This window comes from Hyperolius riggenbachi, chromosome 3, assembly GCF_040937935.1.
Source record: "Hyperolius riggenbachi isolate aHypRig1 chromosome 3, aHypRig1.pri, whole genome shotgun sequence".
Classification (NCBI taxonomy): domain Eukaryota; kingdom Metazoa; phylum Chordata; class Amphibia; order Anura; family Hyperoliidae; genus Hyperolius; species Hyperolius riggenbachi.
Window position 1 is genome coordinate 315,999,208 of NC_090648.1, and position 21,684 is coordinate 316,020,891.

General features: G+C 45.0%; 1 protein-coding gene across 1 annotated transcript in view; it reads right to left on the reverse strand.

The window, feature by feature from the left end:
• IRAK3 (interleukin 1 receptor associated kinase 3) overlaps positions 1-6,751 on the reverse strand; it is a 51,972-nt gene extending 45,221 nt beyond the window's left edge. Inside the window, exons 1-2 of the mRNA XM_068276743.1 lie at positions 6,569-6,751; positions 1,294-1,470 (exon numbers count right to left, since the gene is read on the reverse strand). Coding sequence (XP_068132844.1) covers positions 1,294-1,470; positions 6,569-6,695 — 304 coding nt within the window. The 5' untranslated portion in view covers positions 6,696-6,751. The remainder of the gene's footprint in view (positions 1-1,293; positions 1,471-6,568) is intronic.
• Positions 6,752-21,684: the final 14,933 nt, after the last annotated feature.

Genomic DNA, 21,684 nt, shown 5'->3' on the forward strand with positions numbered 1-21,684 from the left:
ATCGGTGATCGGGAACCATGTTCCTGTTCACTGATCCCAGGGCTACCGGGGGACAGCACGGGAGCACGCCCGCGATCACACGCGGCAAATCGCGGCACCACAGCAGAGGGTTAAAGGATACCAGAGCCCAAATGAATATGAGAAACGGGGGAAGCAGGCAAGTATGGTGAGCTGTCTTGATGCTCAGAGCTCCCCCATTCTCCATTCTGCACCCTCCGCTGCCTGTATTTGCCCTCCGGCACCCTCTTCCGGTCGGCGGGTTGGGCATCAGTTCGCCTGCGCTGGCCCGGCTGCACACTTTCTAAAGTATGCAACTGCGGCCGGCAGAATACTGTGTCGCTCATTGACTTGCATTGCTGCATAATATGTGCAGTAGACACCAATCATGCAGCAAAGCACGCTGCTTGTAATTATGCAAGGGGCCTGAAGGGAACCTAAAGCGAGAAGTATATGGAGGCGGCCTTATTTATTTCCTTTTAAACAATACCAGTTGCCTGGCAGCCTTGCTAGTCTATTTGGCTGCAGTAGTGTCTAAATCACACCAAAAACAAACATGCAGCCAATCTTGTCAGATCTGACAATAATGTCAGAAACACCTGATCTGCTGCATGCTTGTTCAGGGTCTATGGCTAAGAGTATAAGATGCAGAGGACCAGCAGGACTGCAAATCAACTGGTATTGCTTAAAGCGGATCAAAAAAACTAACTATAACAAGTAACTTGTCTATACATCTTATCTAAAGTTTAGATAGTTTACACAGCAAATCTAGCTGCAAACAGCTTCAATAGAATATGATTATTTCTTCCTGTGATACAATGACAGCAGCCATGTTGTTTGTAAACATTACAAACAGGCAACCTTATCTGCATCTTCAGCACTCAGCCTGTGAAAAACAACTAATCCCACCTCCTCCTCCCCTCTTCCTCTGAAATCTCTGGCTAGTAACACCTCCCCCTACCCTACTCCTGCCCAGACTGAGCTCCCATGAGCCCTTGCTACTGTCTGAAAATGCCAAGGCTCTCTGAAAAACTGTGGGCGAGACTTGTTTAGTTTATAGGGAAGTAGAGTATTAAAACAAAAAAGTATTTGGCTTGAGGAAAGCCCTATAAACAATAGGAAAGGAACACAATTATGCAATGAGTAAAAGTTCATCTCGGATCCACTTTAAAAGGAAATAGATATAGCAGCTTCCATAAACCTTTTGCTTCAGGTTCATTTTAAGGTGACAAATAAGTAAGCTTTGTGGATCAACCCCCATGCCACATGTAACTTCAGGTGTGCTTTAATATTTACCTCTAAAGATGGAAAGTGCCCTCTGGTGTCCCATTTCCTGTAGAACAAGTAATAAGTCACCAACAGTTTTGTTTTTGTGTGCCCAACTCCAAACCATCTCCTTTGTCCTGCTTTTCCCTTGATCAGCATACTTCTCTATTTTGCGGAAGTCTTTCCAATCAGAAATGAGACGTTCACCTGCCAAAACAAAGATATATTTACCAAAATATGCATTATGGCAACACATTTTATTTTGTTAAGATATTTAGTTAGGGTTAGTTTGCCCTTGTTGTCTAACACATTTCAGATAGTATGTGTCTTCCTAAATGCCAAGCCAGATAAACTCCTAGATATGTTTAAAATGGACCTGAACTCTTGCACAGGACAGAAGGATAACATAGAGAAATACACCCTGTATGTATTTAGAGAGTTTAGCCTGTCATATTCCCCTCATTTGTGTATAATCACAAGTTGTAATCTGATCTCTCCCCTGTGTCACATAACACTACGGCAGAGATGGCAGATAAGCCCGTTTGAAAGCACTGGTTATTAACAATATGTCTACTTCCATGTATCAGGAAGTAGAAACAGTGCAAATTTATTTTAAGATTTGTATCAGCTGTAACAAAGAATTTTTTTTTTGTTTAAAGGTTATTATGCTGTTGTGTAACTTTTAGAGCAGAGCGTAATTCTTAGTTCAGGTCCACTTTAAACCCATACAGCAAAACAGTACAGTGATATGGGAGAGGGTGACATCTACAGATGGATGGTTTTCTCCTAGTCTCTTAGCTCCTTGGTACCATCTATATCACCATGCATTACAACATGACTTAGCTCTATTCTACAGCTACCCTGTTTCCCTAAAATTAAGACATCCCCAAAAATAAGCCCTAGTGGGAATTTCGAGCATGCTTGAAATATAAGCCCTACACCAAAAGTAAGCCCTAGCGGCAGTAAGGGGGAAAAGTATGACAACTTGTGTTATTGCTGGAGCCAATGGTCTCACATGTGGGACCATGGCTCCATCATTGGGCCAATCCCTGCACTTGTGATAAGCCCAGAGCCATCGGCTCCAGTAGAAACACAAGTTGTTATACTTCTTCCCCATAAGCTGAAGCTCGGAGCACAGTGGCATGGAGCTGGGAGTAAGAGGAGGATGCAAGGGACATCAAAGGTTGCGAGGGACACAAGGAGGACCGGGGGGTGGGGTTATGAGACTTAGGAGGAGGGCACAGAAACAGAGGGGACACCAGAGGACATGGGGACATGGAGGACATAGGTCATTCATCCATCAGTGTTTAAAGGGACTCCGAGCTCACCCTGAAAACGAAAATAGTACTCACCCGGGGCTTTCTCCAGCCCAGCACTGGTCTGGAGGTCCCACGACGGCGTCCTGGCTCCTCTCCTAAGCCACGCTCCGGAATGGCTGACCGGCGACAGCCCGGCCGAGTGTCGGGCTCCTTCTTCCTGGTATGACGCGGCTGACGTCACGGCGCCGGCCGCCCCGCGTCATCACGGTGGCCGGCGTGAAAGTACTGCGCATGCGCGATTAAAGCGCTGGGCTGAAGAAAGCCCCAGGTGAGTACTATTTTCGTTTTCAGGGTGAGCTCGGAGTCCCTTTAAAGTCAAACCAAAAATGTATGCTTTATTATTATAAAGGTTGGAATTTTATTTCCATTGCTAAAGCAGGGGCGTTTCTAGCCTTTTTGTTACTCTAGGCAAGAAGTCCTGTGTCACCCCCTCCCCTTCAAAAAAACACACACACCCAAACACTAGAGAATATAAACTATCTGCTGTATAGGACAGATGCATAATACAGGGAGTTCCTAAGATACAAACAACCCGCCGATCCTGTTGCATTTTGTTGCACACCACCTTTCTGCACTATCCCAGCTTTGTGTGTAAATGCAGAATATAGCACAGCAGAAGCTGTGCTCTCACCTCTCTGCTGGAGTCCAGCACTGTGCTTTCCGCGTGTCCGCCCACCACTTGCTTTAGTGCCCAGCATCTCTTACCGCATGTAGCGTGAGAAGAGTGAGGTTACAGTACTAGAGGGAGCAGAAAACAGACAGGATGGTTGCACAGGCACAGCACTGGACTCCAGGGGGGAGGGGGAGGTAGAGCACAGCTTCGGCTGCACTATACTCTGCCTTTAAACACTGGACTGGAGGAGCACAGGAGGGGGACGGGAACGGGTAGTGGGACAAGGGGACAGAGGGAGGCACAAAGAGGGACAGAAGGAGGCACAGTGGGACAGAGGGAGACACAGAGGGATGCACACAGAGCCGGATCATCCATAAAGCAACTTACATGGGTGCCTAGGGCCTGGAGAGAGTCTAGGGGCCCGGTTTATGCTAGCCTTCAACAAATCTTGCCAAAAAAGGTAGGTGGCCATCAAGGGTGTGCCCAAAGTCATTTCTTGCCTAGGGCACCATTTCACCTTAATCCATCTCCGGATGCACAGGTGGGCAGAGGTGGCACGGGGAAGACATAAGGAGGCACAAATAGAGGCATAAGGAGGCACAGGGGACAGAAAGAGGCACAATGGGAGGTCCGCACATGCGCAGAAGACCCAGACTGGACCTGACCGAGTCTATTACCGGGGCTGATCGCGTCTGAATGGCAGATCGCAGGAGGACGGTGAGGGACTCACATGTGCTTATGGGGCTGGAGGAAGCCCAGGTAAGTATTGATTCGTTCTAATCCTTAGTCTCTGGTACACTTTAAGGCATATATACACATAATATACTGTACTGTACTGATGAGGACCAAAAGTCTGAAACAGGCTGTCTACATGTGGGGTTGATGTGGCCGCGTAAACCAGACTAGCATCCAGAACCGCTGGTGTATAGCGAGCTATAGCCTTCTGTTTTAAGAAGACAAATTTCACCAAGCATTGTTTATTAATAGGAGGGCTTTTCTGTCTCTTTTATCCCTCTATACATTCCTAGTGGTTTGGGTCACCCTGAGCTGCTTGGGTACTCTGTTGTACTGGTCAAAGCCCTATGCCATGTAGCCATATCAATCCCTGCCATGTACTGATGAGGACCAAAAGTCTGAAACAGGCTGTCTACATGTGGGGTTGATGTGGCTGTGTAAAACTTAAAGCTATAGGCTTGCTATACACAAGCGGTTCTGGATGCTAATCTGGCTTATAGGGGCGAAAATTATATTTGGTAGAGGTACATTGTGGGTAACCACAAATGTTCACTTATAGCTGAATTATTGTAAGTTTCCTTCTGTTTTAAGAAGGCAAATTTCACAAAACATTTTACTAAAACCCTCTTCTGCTTGCAATACTAGTCAAACCAGCAGGTGGAGCTCCAAGAAATGAAATGTGTGTTTCAAACATACAGTATATTTGATAGTACTCCAGCAGTTTCCTAAAGCATGTTCACTGCAGCTGCTCTGTCTCCAGCCCCGCTCACTACTTCCTGTTAGTGGAAGTAGTTAGCGGCAAGGAAGTAGTAAGCGGCTGGAGACAGAGCAGCTTAGCAGCAGCGAACATTGCATGGAGCCCGGAAGGTGAGTTTGCACCATGAGGCTTCCTGCGGCACTGCCACAAATCTTTTCAATTGTTGGGGAGCACAGAGGGGGGCTAAGGAGAGGGAGGAATCGGGCCCCCTCCCCATGGCTGAGTCCCTGTGTGCCTGCTGCACCCCTCCTCCTTAACTGTAATCCCGGCCTGTCAAAAATGGGGGGGCACCTATACCTGGCTACCTATACTGAGGCACCCATGCCTGGTGACCTATGCTGGGGGCACCAATGCTTGGCTATCTATACTGGGGGCACCTGTGCCTGTCTACCTATACTACGAGCACCTATACCTGCCTACCTATACTAGGGGCACCTATACCTGGCTAACCTATACTGGGGGCACCTATACCTGACTACCCATACTGGGGGCACCTATACTTGGCTACCTATACTGGGAGGACCTATACCTGGATAACTTATACTGGGAGCACCTATACCTGGCTAACTTATACTGGGGCACCTATACTTGGCTACCTATACTAGGGACACATATACCTGGCTACCTTTGCTGGGGGAACCTATAGCTGGCTACCTATACTGCTGCACCTATATCTGGCTACCTATAGTGGGGGCACCCATATGTGACTAACTATGCTCGGGGGAACCTATATCTGGCTACCTATACTGGGGGCACCTATACCTGGATACATATACTGGGGCACCTATACCTGGTTACCTATACTGAGGTCACCTGTACCTTGCTACCTGTATTGGGGGACTAAATACTGCATTGCAAATAACATTATCAAGCTCCTGGGTGGCGCAATTTTTACACCATCGCCCTGGGAGCAATTTAGCTTAGAAACTGCCTTGGACACAGACAACATTATGTAGACAAATATCCATCTTTTTAGTTTACCACTACTACTGATACTGATGCTAATAATAATTATGAGCAGTCCCGAATCCACCCACGTGCTGTGCATGCATGCTAGTCCAAACATAAGGACGCAGGGACACAGCGGTTTTATTATAGAGGGTTGTAGTTAGTATTCTGGTTAGGGTCCGTTTCCACCATATCTGAATATGAGCGTTTCTCCACATTCAAGCCAGATGGAGAGACGCTGCCTATTCAGACACCACCATGCCATCCAAATCGCTTGCCAGTATGAATCTGGGTGGCATGCAGCAGTTTTCTGTACAGCACAGCTACAGCAATTTGTCTGTAGCTTTGCAGCACCACGGTTGCAATGTCCAATTCAGAAATGAACGCCGCTCCCAATGGAAATAGGGTCTTAAAGAGAACCTGAATTCTTGCTGGGAGCGTTCTGTGCCTCTGCAGTACTACTGTGCAGGCACAGAATGCTCCCTGTCACGGTAGCACGACTGGGGATCCCGTAGGGCCAGCTTGTGCCTGTGCTGACTGGCCCTGACTTGCGGAGATACCGGGGCTACTACAGGACGATCCAGGAGCTGGAGGAGGACGGTGAGGGACCGATTAGCCTGAAGGGGGCTGGAGGAAGCCCCAGGTATGTATAATTTTTTTTTATTTTCGCCATCTCAGGTACACTTTAAATGTCACTCACAGCAAATGCATTGGAAAAGCACTACTGTTTGCAGTCATGTGCATGCTGCTATCCATTTGGGATTTTTGCCTTAATTCAGTACTTTTGCACTATTTGTTTAAGTACAGCAATAATTACATATAAAGTCACTATTTTACCTTACAACAATAAGAATAAAATATATCTGCATAATTAAAAGTAAGCAATTGATAGTAAGTGGGTGAATGCCAGTTACATAGAAGGTGTTTACTCACCCAGCCCTCTCCATCCTAATTTGCCATCAGTGCAGTCCATCAGTTTACAGAAGTTTTCCATAATGCAGGGAGGAACATCAAAGAGTAATGTGCTACTAGTGAGATTAGTGTTTGCCATGTATGACATACGAATGGCTCCTGATCGTAAAGCAGACTGTCTGTCTTCATGCTATTGTTACACATGTAGTGGAAATCCACAGAGAGCAGGAATTTCCCACATAGTACACTCCCACCAAGAGAACAGTTAGCTAAACAAGGAAAACCTGCTGTTGCACAAGTCAGTATTGCAGCTCTTCAGGGACAGCTTAGAGCTTGTAAAATATCTTTAGCCTCATAGCAAAATGGCATTTTATTACTAACTAGCCGACCCGTGGCGTAGCATACGCCGCATAAGAGGGTAGAGGGCAGGAAGGGGGTATTGGGCACAGCGGCGGGGAGGGGGGGTCGGACCCCCCCTCAACTGGGTCCCCCATGTGTGCTCTACCTCCAGCTTAAGCTCAGCAGGAACCCCCCCTCACCTGGGTCCCTCATGTGCACTCCCCCTCCAGCTTATGCTCAGCAGGAACCCCCTCACCTGGGTCCCCCATGTGCCCTCCCCCTCCTGCTTAAGCACAGTAGCAGCCGCCACTATTAGTAAGAGGCAGCGGGCGAGGATGACTCACCTCTTCCGTGTTCCATTGTGCGTTCCACTGTTGTCAATTCCTGCAATGCCGCACACTGTATTGGTGTAATTTGCCTTTTTAAAACGGAAGGAAATCTGCAATAATTTAGCTATAAGTGAACATTTGTGGTTACCCACAATGTTCTGCTACTAAATATGCAAATTACCCCTTTTCCCCCTTGGTAAGCCAAGCAAGCATCCAGAGCCGCTGGTGTATAGCAAGCACATAGCTTTAAATTTTACACAGTCATATCAAACCCACATGTAGACAGCCTGTTCCAGACTTTTGGTCCTCATCTGTACATGGCAAGGATTGATATGGCTGTATGAGGTAGGGCTTGGACCAGTACAACAGAGTAACCAAGCAGCTCAGGGTGACCCAAACCACTCGGAATGTATAGGGGGATAAAAGGGACCAAAAAGACCTCCTACTAAAAAAAGCAAAGCTTGGTGTAATTTGCCTTCCTAAAACAGAAGGAAATATGCAATAATTCAGCTATAAGTGACCCACAATGCACTGCTACTAAATATGCAAATAATTTCTTTTCACCTTTAGTAAGCCAAGCAAGCATCCAGAACCACTGGTGTATAGCAAGCCTATCGCTTTAAATTTTACACAGCCATATCAAACCCACATGTGACAGCCTGTTTCAGACTTTTAAAACAAAAGAAAAAACAGGGCACCGAGAGCCCAATAGTGCAATATAGTTTTAACAAAGAAAATCTGTCTAGATAGTTCGTACAGAATTATACTCACAAAAAAGGGTCGCCAGCAGGCAACCACTTGAAAGGCAGGTGGGGAGAATTGGTACCCGACCCCACTCGGGTATAAAAGTCGCTCTCTGTAGATAGGAAAAAAGGGGGCGTACCCCTCCACCAAGGGTGGATAAGTAATATGTATCAAACGCAGATAGAACAGAGGCGCCAAAAAGAGTAAAAACACTATTATTTAGAAACAGTAAAAAGAGGGAAGGTAAGGTGGACTTACCTCCCTCTAGCAGTGGACAACAAGACTCTGAGGTAGAGTAGAATGCATTTATTAAACAGTGTAACTCCTAAAGATGCAACGCGTTTCGCGGGCCACAGCACCGCTTCCTCAGGCTATACAGGAGTTCAAAAAAGCTGTAAATGGGACATATACATAAATCAACAAAAAAACATCAAACACTGACAGAGGCATACAGCTGTAACATTGGAACAAAAATTTCATTAAAACCAGCATGTGAAGATCAGATAAGTCTATCTTAGTGAAGAGAGCGTTAATCAAAATGTTCCACTTATAAGCAACCCCTGCGGGAGACATCATAGTGTCCGTAGGGGAACCATGTACAAAAAAAAAAAAAAAAAAAAAAAAAAAAATTAAAACAATGGAGTGAGTGCATGCTCTCTAAACTGTTTTTACACTTGCATAGTCTTGCATTAACTAGAATGAATTAACCCTCTCAGCCCGATTAGCTGCATAAAAAGCAGGTTCAGGCAGAGTAGGATCACCTAGGATATGTGCTATATAACACTAAGTGTTTATAAGTAGCAACAAGATATTTACCAAGTGCTTGCTCTAAAATTAATGGCAGTGAAAGAACAATGTGCAATAAGGTGGTAATATCTACTACCAGTGGAACAAACAAGCGAGGAACTGGCTGTTAGCCAGTGGGTGACATACCTGTGTTCAATCCAAGTATTGAATGAGCGCCTCTGTGCGGGCGCGCTCCATAGAGCCCCTGTTTGTACTTAGCTAGGAGAGGTGGGGGCCAATCAGTGTGTGCCACGTGTCGGGAAAAGTACGCCCCCGATCGGCCTGGCCAATGAGGAGATCCGGTGGAATGCATACAAGATGACACCTATATGGCGGTCGCCATATAGGTGTCATCTTGTATGCATTCCACCGGATCTCCTCATTGGCCAGGCCGATCGGGGGCGTACTTTTCCCGACACGTGGCACACACTGATTGGCCCCCACCTCTCCTAGCTAAGTACAAACAGGGGCTCTATGGAGCGCGCCCGCACAGAGGCGCTCATTCAATACTTGGATTGAACACAGGTATGTCACCCACTGGCTAACAGCCAGTTCCTCGCTTGTTTGTTCCACTGGTAGTAGATATTACCACCTTATTGCACATTGTTCTTTCACTGCCATTAATTTTAGAGCAAGCACTTGGTAAATATCTTGTTGCTACTTATAAACACTTAGTGTTATATAGCACATATCCTAGGTGATCCTACTCTGCCTGAACCTGCTTTTTATGCAGCTAATCGGGCTGAGAGGGTTAATTCATTCTAGTTAATGCAAGACTATGCAAGTGTAAAAACAGTTTAGAGAGCATGCACTCACTCCATTGTTTTAATTTTTTTTTTTTTTTTTTTTTTTTTTTTTTTTGTACATGGTTCCCCTACGGACACTATGATGTCTCCCGCAGGGGTTGCTTATAAGTGGAACATTTTGATTAACGCTCTCTTCACTAAGATAGACTTATCTGATCTTCACATGCTGGTTTTAATGAAATTTTTGTTCCAATGTTACAGCTGTATGCCTCTGTCAGTGTTTGATGTTTTTTTGTTGATTTATGTATATGTCCCATTTACAGCTTTTTTGAACTCCTGTATAGCCTGAGGAAGCGGTGCTGTGGCCCGCGAAACGCGTTGCATCTTTAGGAGTTACACTGTTTAATAAATGCATTCTACTCTACCTCAGAGTCTTGTTGTCCACTGCTAGAGGGAGGTAAGTCCACCTTACCTTCCCTCTTTTTACTGTTTCTAAATAATAGTGTTTTTACTCTTTTTGGCGCCTCTGTTCTATCTGCGTTTGATACATATTACTTATCCACCCTTGGTGGAGGGGTACGCCCCCTTTTTTCCTATCTACAGAGAGCGACTTTTATACCCGAGTGGGGTCGGGTACCAATTCTCCCCACCTGCCTTTCAAGTGGTTGCCTGCTGGCGACCCTTTTTTGTGAGTATAATTCTGTACGAACTATCTAGACAGATTTTCTTTGTTAAAACTATATTGCACTATTGGGCTCTCGGTGCCCTGTTTTTTCTTTTGTTTTACAAGTACCTCCTCTGCACAGCACAGAGTGACAGCACCGATTGCAGCCCACACTATACAAACAACATGGACTTTATTGAAGAACGAGCCAGCCATCGCACGTGCCTCCTGGCGCAGTTCCGTGCCCAAGTAAACACGACCCCGGACACTCCGGTAACATCTACACACATAACAGAGTCCCTGCCAGAGATTGATCTTAAGCCCGTTTTTCAAAAACTAGAAACGGCCTTGAAGGACGAATTTTTTAATCAGGCCGATATAGCTATGCAAAATACCTATATCGAAGAGAAGATTTCTCCTGACGGGATCCGAATTAAGACCCTCTCTTCATTTCCTAAAGACACTATTTACACAGAAGAGTGGTATGAGTATTTAGAAGCATGCACGGGGGGTATGATGGAAAGAATAATAAAAAAGAGGACCCAACTAATTGAAGCACTGCAGCCGATCATCACAGAATCCAAAAACACTCTTTCACTGCACACCAAAAACAGGCAATATCAACCTCTAATGTCGAATCTGATTTCCCGCATAAAAAAATTTGAATTGGATACAACAGATACGAAACTTAGAAAACTAAATAGAGACAGGCTCGCTTACGCAGAACATAGGGAAAGGGAACGAAAAACCAGGTTCCCCCCCTCCTATCCACCAGCTCCCAACCCCATTTCACTACCACTGCCAACCTCGTTACCCCATCCACGACCACTCATGAGTCTTTCGATACCACATCCCAGATCACAGCCCCCTTCCCTCTTCCCACCCTACCCACCACCACATCCATTACCCCCACCCACTTTCCCACCACCGATTTCGGCACTAAAAACACCCATCCCTCCTCCTCCACTTTACAATCCCCCCAAATTTAGTTTTGCCCACACCACCATGTTGGAAAAAACCCTATTTCCCAAGAAACAAAATACGATGAGCCAATTAAACACGAGAACCTATAATACAGAGCCAGGTCCCCAACCACTTGGAAACCACAACCCTACACCCCCCGCGACAACATGCAATCCTGAGCAACACATCCAGCCGGCCCCACTTGGGCCCGGGGATGTGGTCCGCCCGACATCAGCAGCCAAGGGGACCGTTTTTGGCTTCCCCCTCAACAATTCTCTAGCAAAAACGAAAACTGCAAAGAAATTGACCACTAAAGGACACCCTAAAAAGAATAATCCTCTGTCCAAAACAGGACGTATACAATTTAAACCTAACAAACCACCTTCCTTCCAGTTTGTTCCCAATTCACCTCCCCCCTCCCTCACATCGAACCCCAACCCTTCTCCCCCGAAAAATAGCCCGGTATCTATTGAACCAGATGAAGACCTGAGAGCATCACAACTTACCATTCATGACGAATCTATCCTGTTTCCATGCAGTCAAAACCATTGTGACAATGACACTCCGTCCTCCACCTCTCAGCGTCCAGAACAAACTAGGGCCACACCAGACCCTCAAAATAATAGCAATTCCCCCACTGCTAACAGCCCTTTTTTAGACCTTCCCTCCACATTGACCACAAACACCTTACTCTTACCAATATCAAGCCCCATAGCTCAGAGGGCCTCCTTCAAATTCAAGGGGTCAACCAAGCGACAACTCTCAGACCCAGAAAGAGAGGATCTAGAGGGAAAAGAAAAAAGAGAGAAGAGAGAACCCACATAGGCCCCACCGTTACCATGTCAGACCACACTACCACAGATACCCCGATTAGAAAATGTATCTTTAACATCTCTAATTACATTTTGACCACAGACGAAACCAGGTTACTTGAAAAGGGCTTGTCCTATTGCCCCACTAACTCTTCTAAACTTTCTGAATTATTTGCAGACCTTAACTCCTTCACCCGTAAGCTGACACTTAAAAGACATTTTTTCATGAAAAAATTTGAACACCCTCATACACTCCCAACCCAATCAGCATCCATTAATACTTCAGTAATAATAACCAATAATGACTCCATTCCACCGATCACGGTGAATCCAGACGAGGTTTCCCTAGAGAAATACATCACCACTGAACTTAAGGGCAGGTCACGGTTTTATCCCACGGGATCTAAGGGTAACCACCTCCAAACCTTTTATACAATGGTCCTAGATGACCTACAAAAAATGGATCTAACATTACCACGTAACACAAACCTCACACATAGTGAAAGGAGAGCCCTACATAAATTACAAAACAACCATGAACTGGTTATCAAGCCAGCGGACAAAGGGGGGGGAATTGTAATTTTAAACAAATCAGACTATCTAGAGGAGGCTCATAGACTGCTTGACAACCAGACACACTATGAACGCCTGTCAGACGACCCCACATTGGACTACAATAAACAGCTAAAATCTCTCATCAATTCTGCCTTTCTTACTGGCATAATAACTAAAAATGAAAAAAACTTTATCATCAACCCACGACCCAAAACCCCGTTTTTTTATTACTTGCCAAAAATCCACAAAAACATCACAAAACCCCCCGGCCGTCCCATAATATCAGGAATAGATTCTACCACAAGCAATCTCTCCCGTTTTCTTGATACACATCTGCAAAAACATGTTATAACACTCCCGTCCTATTTAAAGGACTCTCATCACCTCATAAAACTACTTAAAGAACAACAATGGCAACCGGATTATTGCTGGCTGAGCTGCGATGTTTCTGCTCTCTACACAAACATACCACACTCATTCGGACTTACTGCTCTTAACCATTTTTTAAACCAGAACCCTCTCATGCCCACCCCACAAAAACAGTTTTTGACACAATGTGCAGAATTCATCCTTTCCCATAACACTTTCTCGTTTCTTGACCATTTTTATCATCAGCGCACTGGAACTGCCATGGGCAGTTCCTTTGCACCTTCCTATGCTAATCTGTCCATGGGACTACTTGAACATATTCTATTCACCACCGATCATCCGTTTTCACATAATATAGTATTTTACAAAAGATACATTGATGATCTAATTTTTATCTGGCGAGGAGACCCATCACATATACCCTTGTTCACTAACTACCTTAACAATAATCCGGCCGGTCTCCAATTTACCTCTACACACCACCCCTTGACCATAGACTTTCTAGATTTGACGTTATTCATAGACAACAATCACATAAAAACCAAAACATTTTTTAAAAAGGTTGATGCAAATAACTATATACACTTTGATAGCTTTCATTACCGGCCATGGACCATCAATACTCCCTACTGTCAGTTCAAGCGAATACATCGCAACTGCACGGACCAATCAGATTTTCAGACACAATCTGTTACTTTAACACAAAAGTTCCTAGAACGACGATACCCCAAGAAACTCATAAAAAATGCCAAATATAAAGCCTCCCGTCCTCCCCCGGTGTCCAACACACAACCTACACAAGACCGTCAACTAAACACTGATAACCATACAAACAGCCTAAGATTTATTACAAAATATAGTGCTCAAAATAGAACCATCAGGGACATCCTAACATCTAGATGGGAGCTCCTCCTGGCGGATCCATTCCTTAAACATTGCATCCCTAACACCCCCCGTTTAACATTTAGACGGTCTCCCAATCTTCGCAGCATTCTTGCACCCAGTAGACTAAAAACACAGAACACTCAAATACAAGAGGACCCTAGAGGTGCAGGATCCTACCCCTGCAACAGCGCACGCTGCCTCGCCTGCCCTTTCATCATCCAATCAAACTCCTTTCAATCTAAAGCCACCACCATTGTGTATCCAATCAAACAAAATATCACCTGCCACACCTCTAATATTGTTTATCTGATATCATGCCCCTGCGGACTGCAGTATGTCGGTCGGACCACACAAACGGCCCGGAGCAGGGTCGGCCAACACAAAAGGAACATCCTGAATAACTATTCCCTTCACAGCGTTTCACGTCACTTCGGCACTCACCACAACAACGACCCTCACTTCCTTAAGTTCACCTTCATTGAAGCACTCCCGCCCTCACTGCCCCATTCCTTTGATACCCTAAAAAAACAGGAGATGTACTGGATCCAGATACTAAAAAGTTTAGTACCGGATGGATTAAATGAAATTCTGGAAAAAGTATACTAATTTTTAATTACACTACTCATAAATTGGAAATCTGTTATGGTGCCGGCTGCAGCAACCTGACCGAATGTTTTATGTATTTTTTTAGTCGCTTTCTTTTTAAGATGTCTTAGAATTTTTAGTCCGTTTTAAGGTCTATTTAATAACATACTCATAGTGTTCATTACATCTATATTTATATTTATTTTTATATTATCAATCGTCATCGTATGGTCTTTTTAGATACCTTGTAGAATGTTTTTTACACACTCTTTTTATACATCCTTTTTTATACATCTCTTCTTTTTCCTGTTGCACGTTCATTTATATTTATATTTATATTTGATTATTGATCATATGCTGTTTACAATTATTGTCTCTGCATACGTCTCCCCGAATTGTCAATCACAATCAGCACTCTGCCTCATATAGTTGTTCCTGGTTCCCCACCAAAAAAATGGCAGCCACCATCTAAGAACCTTTCTAACCCACAAGATGGCGGACGCCCTCTCATGCGACATTATTATGTCTGCCCCACATACAAACCAACAAAATGGCGACCGCCATATAGGAGACATTCCTATTCAAACCCACAAGATGGCGACCGCCATATAGGTGTCATCTTGTATGCATTCCACCGGATCTCCTCATTGGCCAGGCCGATCGGGGGCGTACTTTTCCCGACACGTGGCACACACTGATTGGCCCCCACCTCTCCTAGCTAAGTACAAACAGGGGCTCTATGGAGCGCGCCCGCACAGAGGCGCTCATTCAATACTTGGATTGAACACAGGTATGTCACCCACTGGCTAACAGCCAGTTCCTCGCTTGTTTGTTCCACTGGTAGTAGATATTACCACCTTATTGCACATTGTTCTTTCACTGCCATTAATTTTAGAGCAAGCACTTGGTAAATATCTTGTTGCTACTTATAAACACTTAGTGTTATATAGCACATATCCTAGGTGATCCTACTCTGCCTGAACCTGCTTTTTATGCAGCTAATCGGGCTGAGAGGGTTAATTCATTCTAGTTAATGCAAGACTATGCAAGTGTAAAAACAGTTTAGAGAGCATGCACTCACTCCATTGTTTTAATTTTTTTTTTTTTTTTTTTTTTTTTTTTTTTTTTTTTTTTTTTTTTTTTTTTTTTTTTTTTTTGTACATGGTTCCCCTACGGACACTATGATGTCTCCCGCAGGGGTTGCTTATAAGTGGAACATTTTGATTAACGCTCTCTTCACTAAGATAGACTTATCTGATCTTCACATGCTGGTTTTAATGAAATTTTTGTTCCAATGTTACAGCTGTATGCCTCTGTCAGTGTTTGATGTTTTTTTGTTGATTTATGTATATGTCCCATTTACAGCTTTTTTGAACTCCTGTATAGCCTGAGGAAGCGGTGCTGTGGCCCGCGAAACGCGTTGCATCTTTAGGAGTTACACTGTTTAATAAATGCATTCTACTCTACCTCAGAGTCTTGTTGTCCACTGCTAGAGGGAGGTAAGTCCACCTTACCTTCCCTCTTTTTACTGTTTCTAAATAATAGTGTTTTTACTCTTTTTGGCGCCTCTGTTCTATCTGCGTTTGATACATGTTTCAGACTTTTGGTCCTCATCTGTACATGGCAAGGATTGATATGGCTGTATGAGATAATAATGGCAGTATTTGTATAGCGCCTTTCGCCTGCTTGGACCAGTACAACAGAGTAACCAAGCAGCTCAGGGTGACCCAAATTACTAGGAATGTATAGGGGGATAAAAGGGACCAAAAAGACCTTCTACTAAAAAAATCAAAGCTTGGTGTAATTTGCCTTCTTTAAACAGAAGAAAATCTGCAATAATTCAGCTATAAGTGAACATTTGTGATTACCAACAATGCACCGCTACTAAATATTCAAATTATTCCTTTTCACCATTGGCAAGTCAAGCAAGCCTATAGCTTTAAGTTTTACACAGTCAAATCAAACCCACATGTGACAGCCTATTTCAGGCATTTGGTCCTCATCAGTACATGGCAGGGATTGATAGGGCTGTATGAGATAGGGCTTGGACCAGTACAACAGAGTAACCAAGCAGCTCAGGGTGACCCAAACTACTAAGAATGTATAAGAGGATGAAAGAGAACAAAAAGCCCTCCTACTAAAAAGGCAAAGCTTGGTGTAATTTTCCTTCTTAAAACAGAAGCAAATCTGCAATAATTCAGCTATAAGTGAACATTTGTGGTTACCCACAATGCACTGCTACTGAATATGCAAATTATTCTTTTTTGCCCTTGGTTTGATATGCCACTACTTCTTCTTCTTGCTTGGACCGGCCCTGGGGGCAGGGCGCTACTTCTTCTTCTTGCTTGAAGGTTGAGGCACTTACTCTATTATATATATAGATTCTCTTGTAATCAGTTTGGCAGAACAAATATAGAGATACTGTATAAATAAGAAGGTACCAATAAAAAAATGTAAGTCATTTACTGTTTGTTTACTGTTCTTTGCCTCCTCTGTACTAAGCCGCTTTGCCCCCTAAAGCAAAGCTGTGATGGTAAAAAAAAGTTACTTATCTTAAATGATACCTGTAGTGAAAAAAATGTCCCAAACAGGTACTCACCTTAAAGGGAACCTAAACTAAGAGGGATATGGCTGTTTCCTTTTAAAAAATATCAGTTGCCTCGCAGCCCTTGCTGATCTCTTTGGCTGAATCACACACCTGAAACTAGCATGCAGCTAATCCAGTCTGACTTCAGTCAGAGCACCTGATCTGCATGCTTGTTCAGGGGCTGTGACTAAAAGTATTTGAGACACATGATCAGCAGGAGAGTCAGGCAACTGGTATTATTTTAAAAGGAAAAATCCATATCCTTCTTAGATTAGGTTCCCTTTAATAGAGGGAAGCCTCTGGTGAATCCAGAGGTTTCTCTTGTCCTCCTCCACCCTGCCGTTCCAGTGCTGCATCCCCCAAAACAGGTGTTCCAACAACGATTAAATACACTGATAATCGTCCATGTAGACCGATCATGCTGGCGGATTAGTTCAGATAATAATTGGTGTTAGTCATTTGAATCGAACGATAACCTACAATCGCTTCATTCAAACTACTCACAGTCACAGGTAGCTGGTTACACACTTCTAGGTCTTCATTTTGGCGCTTCTGCTAATGAGCTGATCGGCAGAAAGTTGTTGAAATGAAATGTTTTCTGAAGTTGTTCATAACTGCAGTAATCGAGTGTGTGTAGGGAGCTATAGTAGAGGAAAGCCTCTAGATAATTCTGATATCTTCCTTGACCCCACTGTTCCTGGGACCCTACTTCATAGTTGCCCTCTCATCCATGTACAAGCGTGGCCACACAGCCCAGGTGCCAGCGTGATCCACAACTGCAAAGTAGAATGATGCCAGTGGAAAAAGCTGTGCACTGCATCGTGCTACTGCGCATGTGCAGTGCAGCCGCACTCATACACAGAGGTGACCATGACCATGAGAACATATCCAACAAGCTCGTGTCAAATATGTTCAGAGGGTCCCAGCCAGGGGCGCCTCTGGCCATTTTGTCACTCCAGGCAAGGAAACCTGTGGCGCCCCCCCCCCACACACACACACACACTCTCCATGAAAATATTCGTAACGCGGCAATATTCGCAATACTACGAGCCGCCGATCTACCGCCTCTATACCGCTGTGTCCAATTGTAAAAATGTACTGCTTGATTGTACTCTTGGTACATTTTTGCCATGGATTGATTGAAATTCTGATCGATGTGGGTGGTTGATAATCGCCATATTCGATCATTTTGAAAGAATCTGTCTGTAAAAATGAATGCATGTATTGACAGCTATAGGCTAGGGTTACTAATAATAAGATTGGGTGATTCAATTGTAAGGGTAAGATTGGGTGGAAAAGTAGAGAGTAACAAGGAACATTTATAATTACTTTTCTCCTGGCAGACTCAGTGCTGACTTGCTCAGTAGGCAGTAGCAGTGTTAGGGAGTCTTGCCCAAGGTCTCCTACTGAATAGGTGCTGAGTAGGAAGAAGTAGAGATTTGAACCCAGGTTGCCTGTGCCAGAGGCAGAGCCCTTAACAATTACACTATCCAGAGAGAGGCAGATGAAACGCACCACAGCCAAGAGCGAAGAGGACTATGTGGAAAAATGGAGGCGTGAAATAAAACAGTCACAAAAGCTAACCATATACCAGTCCCTACAGAGAGAATATAAAATGGCCCCATACCTGGAAAAGCTCCAAAACTCTCAAGAGAGGAAAATCCTGAGTGTCTACACATTGAGTGCTCACAACCTCTAAATAGAGTCTGGGAGACACAGACAGACGTACAAACCCAGGGAGGAGAGACTATGCCAACACTGTGAGCAGAAAACCCTTGAGGATGAAAGCCACTTCCTACTGCACTGCCCCAAATATACTGCAACCAGGGACACTTACTTTAAGAAATTGTTGGAACTATTCCCAGACTTTCTCACATTAGAAGATGAGAGAAAAACATATATCCTACTGGGAGAAGAGGAATCCACAGTGACAATCGCTGCACACTATGTCACAGCATGCCACAGACTGAGAGGAGCATAACGGAACTGTAAACCTAAAAAATGTCCACAGACTGCTTAGCCATTGTCCCCCTACCCCACCCCCTCCCATGTCCCACTTTTCTCCTTGCTTTGGCAATACCTGTAATTAATCTTGGTGATGCCAATAAAGCTATCTTTGATTTGATTTGAGAGGAGGAAAAGACAGATAGCACTAGGGGAGAGGGGAAGGTGAATGAGGGAGAGAGGAGAAGTGGAGAGAGACTGAGAATAGCCTGACATGGAGCAGAGAACTTATCTGTATTGCAGGCACATAACACAGAGGCGCCTTGCCTGTAATGTGACTCCTGTCCTGCCTGTCTCTCACACAAGTCAGAAAGCAGCCCTCCTGGAGTCTAGGGACTGTCGAAAACTTTTCAACCTGTGTAATACCTTATCTAGCTGACCACATGCAGTCTTTACAATGATGAGAAAGCAGACAGAGTTTTTTTCTAAGGACACTGTAGGAGGCAAGCCTCTCTTCTGCATCATGCTGTGTACATTTACCAGCTTGCCATCAAATTGTACATTTATTTCCCTCAACCAGCCTAGTGCTTCACATTGCCTTATATATTGTGCACATGATTTTAGGTGCTGTGGTGGTGGGCTGAACAGGGAGTAAGCACATAATTGTAGGTGCTGGGGGGAAGTGATGTTCTGGGAGGGAGTGAACACATGATTGAGGCCTGGAACTCACGACAAAACGCTATGGCTAATCGCAATCGCTAGCGTTTTGTATGAGCGGTGTGTAAGCGATTTCATGAGCGTTTTCGGTAGCGATTTTAAAAAGTGTAATCAATATGCCAGCGGTTGTGTAGCGATTAACTTCAAAATGCTAGCAAAATTGCTCTGTGCAGGATTTGATGAGCGATTATGCCAGCGTTTATATACTTTACATTGCAAAAACGCTAACCGCTAAAAAATGCATGTCCTGAGTTTTGCGATTTGGTAATCGCAGTCGCTCCAATGGAATTTGGCCCATCCACTAACATTAGATGAGCATTTAGGGAAATCGCTAGCGGTTTGAATTGCTCCCTAAACGCTCCGAAAATCGCTCTAGTGTATTCCAGCCCTCAGGGTGCTAAGGACCAGGAAAATTAATTAGGGCCCATTTCCACCAGCAACCACAAACACACTGCATTGCGATCGCACAAACTGCCTTTTCCACTTGCCGCATTCGCGCCATATTAGCGTCGGGAATGGAGCACAATGAGGTTTGCGCAAGCCGGCAATCTGCGTTCTGGGAAAAAATGCCACGCACTACTGGGAAAAGAGCACACCGCAATAGACATGTAAAGTGTAATGTAAATCAGCAAAATGGCTGTAATTCACTATTTGAAGCAGATTGCAAGTGGGAAAGGATATGATTTCCATAAAACTATAAATATCGTTTTGAAATGTAAGTCATAAAACGGTGTGCGTGTGTGTGTGCGTGTGTATAGGGGGGGGGAGGGGTGAATATATGTGTGTGTGTGTGTGTGTGTGTGTGTGTGTGTGTGTGTGTGTGTGTGTGTGTGTGTGTGTGTGTGTGTGTGTGTGTGTGCAGTGTGTTTGTGTATGTGTGTGTAGGGGTGTGTGTGTGTGTGTGTGTGTGTGTGTGTGTGTGCAGTGTGTGTGTGTGTATGTGTGTGTGTGTGTGTGCAGTGTGTGTGTGTATGTGTGTGTGTGTAGGGGTGTGTGTGCGTGTGTGCAGTGTGTGTGTGTATGTGTGTGTAGGGGTGTGTGTGTGTGTGTAGGGGGGGGGGAAGGGATGTAGGGAGCTTATAATTGAGGAAGCTGATAGGCTGGGGAGTGAGTAAGCAAATAACTGGTGGTGCAGAGAGAGCAAGGGCAAACTGTATGCTACCTGGTGTAAAGTGAATGCTGGAGGGTGGTTACAGCTAAGTGAAGGTGCTGGGTGGAGGGGATTTGTGACTAGGCTGTGTGTTTATGCAGGGAGATGGGGCAGCAGGCACAGCATGTGAGCAGATGGGAGATAGCACACTGACTCCGTAGATCATAGCCATTTGGAGGATGTTATAGTGAATAGTGTGTAGTACCTGGCAGCCTTCTATCCGTAGTCCATGCTGGCTAGAGAATGCAGCATTTAAAACTCCCGGCTAATCCTCTCTCAGCTCTGACAGGGACAGCGCTGCTAGTTACAAGCAGCTAATTACAAGCTGATCCTCTCTGTCTCCACTCTCCAGTGTTGTTCAGGGGGGCTGGGCGAATGAGTCACTGGCTGCTAGCACTAGCAGCAGGCTTCTGGGAAGAAGCCTGGAAGTGTAAGGGCCCGTTTCCACTAGGGCGTTTTCGCCCGCGAATCTGCAGAGTTTCCCCGCACATCATTCGCACGGGGAAACTCTGCCATAGGGGATGACGGCGCCGGTGCGGAATCGCTCGCGGGAGCGATTCGCCCGGAATACCCCGCAGTTTTCGCTGCTGAGGCTGCGAATCCCATAGCCGTGCATGGCACGGCTCATGGGATTCGCCGGCGATCCCGCCCACCCGCTCAGTGCGGCGTGCGTCTGCGAGACGCACGCCGCACAAGTGGAAACGAGCCCTAACTGAAAAAAAACCTCTTCTTCTGCAAATGCAGGAAAAAGTGTCCTTGTGCTACTCACATCTGCCTGGCTCGTCTTCGCCCTCCCCCTCCCAGCGCCCTGGCAATGGCAGGCAGCCCTGCAAGGAGAGGGGGGCAGGACAGGAGTCACTCAGACACACTCAAGATCCCTCTAGAGATAACACTAACATTAGGGAATGCCATACAAAGTGTTGTAGACAAAAGGTTTGTAGATTCCTTATTTGAGGCTGAGC